This window comes from Athene cunicularia (assembly GCF_003259725.1).
Source record: "Athene cunicularia isolate RWA chromosome 27 unlocalized genomic scaffold, athCun1 chr27_part1, whole genome shotgun sequence".
Taxonomy (NCBI): Eukaryota; Metazoa; Chordata; class Aves; order Strigiformes; family Strigidae; genus Athene; species Athene cunicularia.
The window spans coordinates 1,166,875-1,169,547 of record NW_020799138.1 but is presented as its reverse complement, the minus strand read 5'-3'; the positions used below and the strand labels follow the sequence as shown (position 1 = coordinate 1,169,547).

The 2,673-nt window shown below is 64.9% G+C and overlaps 1 protein-coding gene across 1 annotated transcript in view; it reads left to right on the top strand.

Annotated features, from left to right (window-relative positions):
- Nucleotides 1-1,222, top strand: part of PSMD3 (proteasome 26S subunit, non-ATPase 3) — a 3,644-nt gene extending 2,422 nt beyond the window's left edge. The window contains exons 9-11 of the mRNA XM_026864598.1: nucleotides 258-413; nucleotides 532-582; nucleotides 675-1,222. Coding sequence (XP_026720399.1) covers nucleotides 258-413; nucleotides 532-582; nucleotides 675-752 — 285 coding nt within the window. The 3' untranslated portion in view covers nucleotides 753-1,222. The remainder of the gene's footprint in view (nucleotides 1-257; nucleotides 414-531; nucleotides 583-674) is intronic.
- The last annotated feature ends 1,451 nt before the right edge of the window (nucleotides 1,223-2,673 follow it).

Below are 2,673 nucleotides of genomic sequence, written 5' to 3'. Positions count from 1 at the left end.
AGCGCTGAGGGATCTGGGGGAGTTGGGAACGGTCAGGGGGAGGGTCATGGGGGAGCTGCAGGGGCTTTTCCATCCCGGATGATTCTGGGATTCTGAGGCCCCTCCCAGGGGTGCTGGGGCCACCCATCCCCTCTCCATGGGCCGTGTCCTGAGCCCCCCACTCCTGTCGCAGCAGCCAGCTCCTCCCTTCACCCCAAACCGCTGCCTCAGCCCTGGGAGCCAGCGGCTGCCCTGACCACGTGCCCTCCGGCTTGCAGGCCATCCGGGACGGCGTGATCGAGGCCAGCATTAACCACGAGAAGGGCTACGTCCAGTCGAAGGAGATGATCGACATCTACTCCACCCGGGAGCCGCAGCTGGCCTTCCACCAGCGCATCTCCTTCTGCCTCGACATCCACAACATGTCGGTCAAGGTGAGCGCGGCCGGGCCGGCACCAGGGCAGCCTTGAGGCCTTTTCTCAGCTCGGAGCTTCTCCTCTCCCTTTGTTTTTTTTTCTGATTTTTTTTGTTTGTTTGTTTGTTTGTTTCCAGGCCATGAGGTTCCCACCCAAATCTTACAACAAGGACTTGGAATCCGCAGAGGTGAGCTCTCAGCGGGGGCTCTCCCCCTCCTGCCCCGTGGGGACGCGACTCCCGTCCCCAACTGCCACCAACCTCTTGCCTTTGCCCCCCAGGAGCGCCGGGAGCGTGAGCAACAGGACCTGGAGTTCGCAAAGGAGATGGCAGAGGACGATGACGACGGTTTTCCATGAGGCCCTGCCCTGGCTGTATTTTTTTATCTGTCCCTAGGGAAGATGCTGTCTGAGCGGAGCTCCCCCACGCAGCCCCGGTCCCCCCCCGTCTGTCCTTCTTTTATAAATACCTGCATGTCTGTACCGGGGCGGGGGGGGACGCGGGGGTTCCCTGGGCCCCCAGCCACAGGCCCTGCTCTCCCGTCCCCCTGCCCCCCAGGGCAGGAACCCCCTTCCCCAATAAACAAACATTATTTTAAGGTTGTTTGTGGTCACAGTCGTTGCTGAGCCCCGTGGAGCCACAGACGAGCCCCGGAATCGGGAGCTCCTGGGGCAGCAGGGCCAGGGCAGGTGGCAGTGGCGGGGGGGGCAGGAGCACAGCTCCATTGGGACCGTGGGTGTGTGTCCCCCCCCCCAGCTCTCACAACAATAATGGGGTCAAAACTTTGTTAAGCTTCAATTATGACTTTTAAAATAAAAGTTGGAAAAAAAAAAAAACAAACAAACCAAAACCAGCCTGGCCTGCTCCTGCCGTGAGTTTGTTGTGAGGGGGAGAGCGCGGGGTAGAGGGGGGCTGATTCCTGTTACCTCCTTCCCTCCCCAGGGTGGGCGATGCGCTGGGGCCACCTCTGGCCAAGACCCCCCCACTTCATAGTGCTGGGCCCCCATCTGCTCCACCCCAGGCTCCTCTTTCCCCCCACCCGCCCTGTTCTGCGGCTGCAAAGCCCGGAGCGGGATTACGGGACCTAAGAGTTGGGGGGGGAGAGCTGAGCCCCACCACTCCCCCCTCCCTGACTGGAAAGGCACAGGGGGGTCGGACCGTCCCCTCCTTGTGTTCCCCCCGCAGCCCTGGGGAGTGAGGGGGGGCAGGGGCCATGCACCCCCCCCTTCCCAGGGCGGGTCCCACCAGCATCTGGGACCAGCTGGGCCCCTCTGGGGAAATCCGGGAATGTCCCAGCGCGCCGGAGCGGGCGGCCAGGGGCTGGGGGTCAAATACGGGGGTGATGGGCGCAGCCTGGCCCCGCGTCACGGCCACCCCTGGGAAAACGAGACCCCCCGGGGGTGCCGGATCCTGCGCTGGGGACACGGGGACACCCCGGAAGCCTTCGCCCCTTGGCAGATGCCAGGAAGAGGCCGCGCGAGCCCGGGTCAGGCCCGGCGCGGAGGAAGGGTGGCCACGAGGCAGAACCGCAGCGGGGCGGGTGCCCAGGACAGTCCCCGGGGCCAGACCGGGCAGCTCTGCCCAGGGAGGGGGTTGTGCTGGGTCAGCTCTGCCGCCCGCGCCCCAACACCCACAGGGTTTCGGGTCCGGTCAACCACTTCCTTCCTTGGAAAGCTGACGGGGGCTTTGGGCCCCACCAGGCGCTGATTCACGTCACCCCCACCCCGATTCCTGAAAATATCAACCTGCTAAGATGGCAGCTGAGCTCTGGGGAACAGGATGAGCCCCCAGCCCTTGGGGGCACCACGCTAAGTCCCCTCGATGGCCACTGGCTCTGGAAGGGCCCCTGGTTTCCCCTGGCCCTGGGGAGGGCACACGCAGAGCCGGGGGGGTTTCTCCCAGGAAATCCCACAAACAGGCTCCGCTGCCAAGGTCCTTTCACACAGTCTGAGGGCAGAACACTAAGCAGCGCCACGTCCTGGGAAACGAAGTCATCCTTAGGTTTCAGAGTTAACATCTGCCTCGTGCCGGGCAAGGCCCTGGGTGGTGCTCACGGATTGGCTGCACCCACCAGGGGGGGTCCTTTCCCCAGCTGGAAGTGGGAGCAGCTCCCCGGGGCGTGGGGCTGTACCCCGCGGGCTGTACCCCCACCGGGTGTGCGCCGCGGTGTGCGAGGACGGGGGTCCCCGGCCCTGTCCCCTTCCCCACAGCCTGCAGGGGGACGGTGACGGGGTCCAGGCCGGGGGTCAGTGGTGCAGAGTGAGACACCCCCCCCCGGCT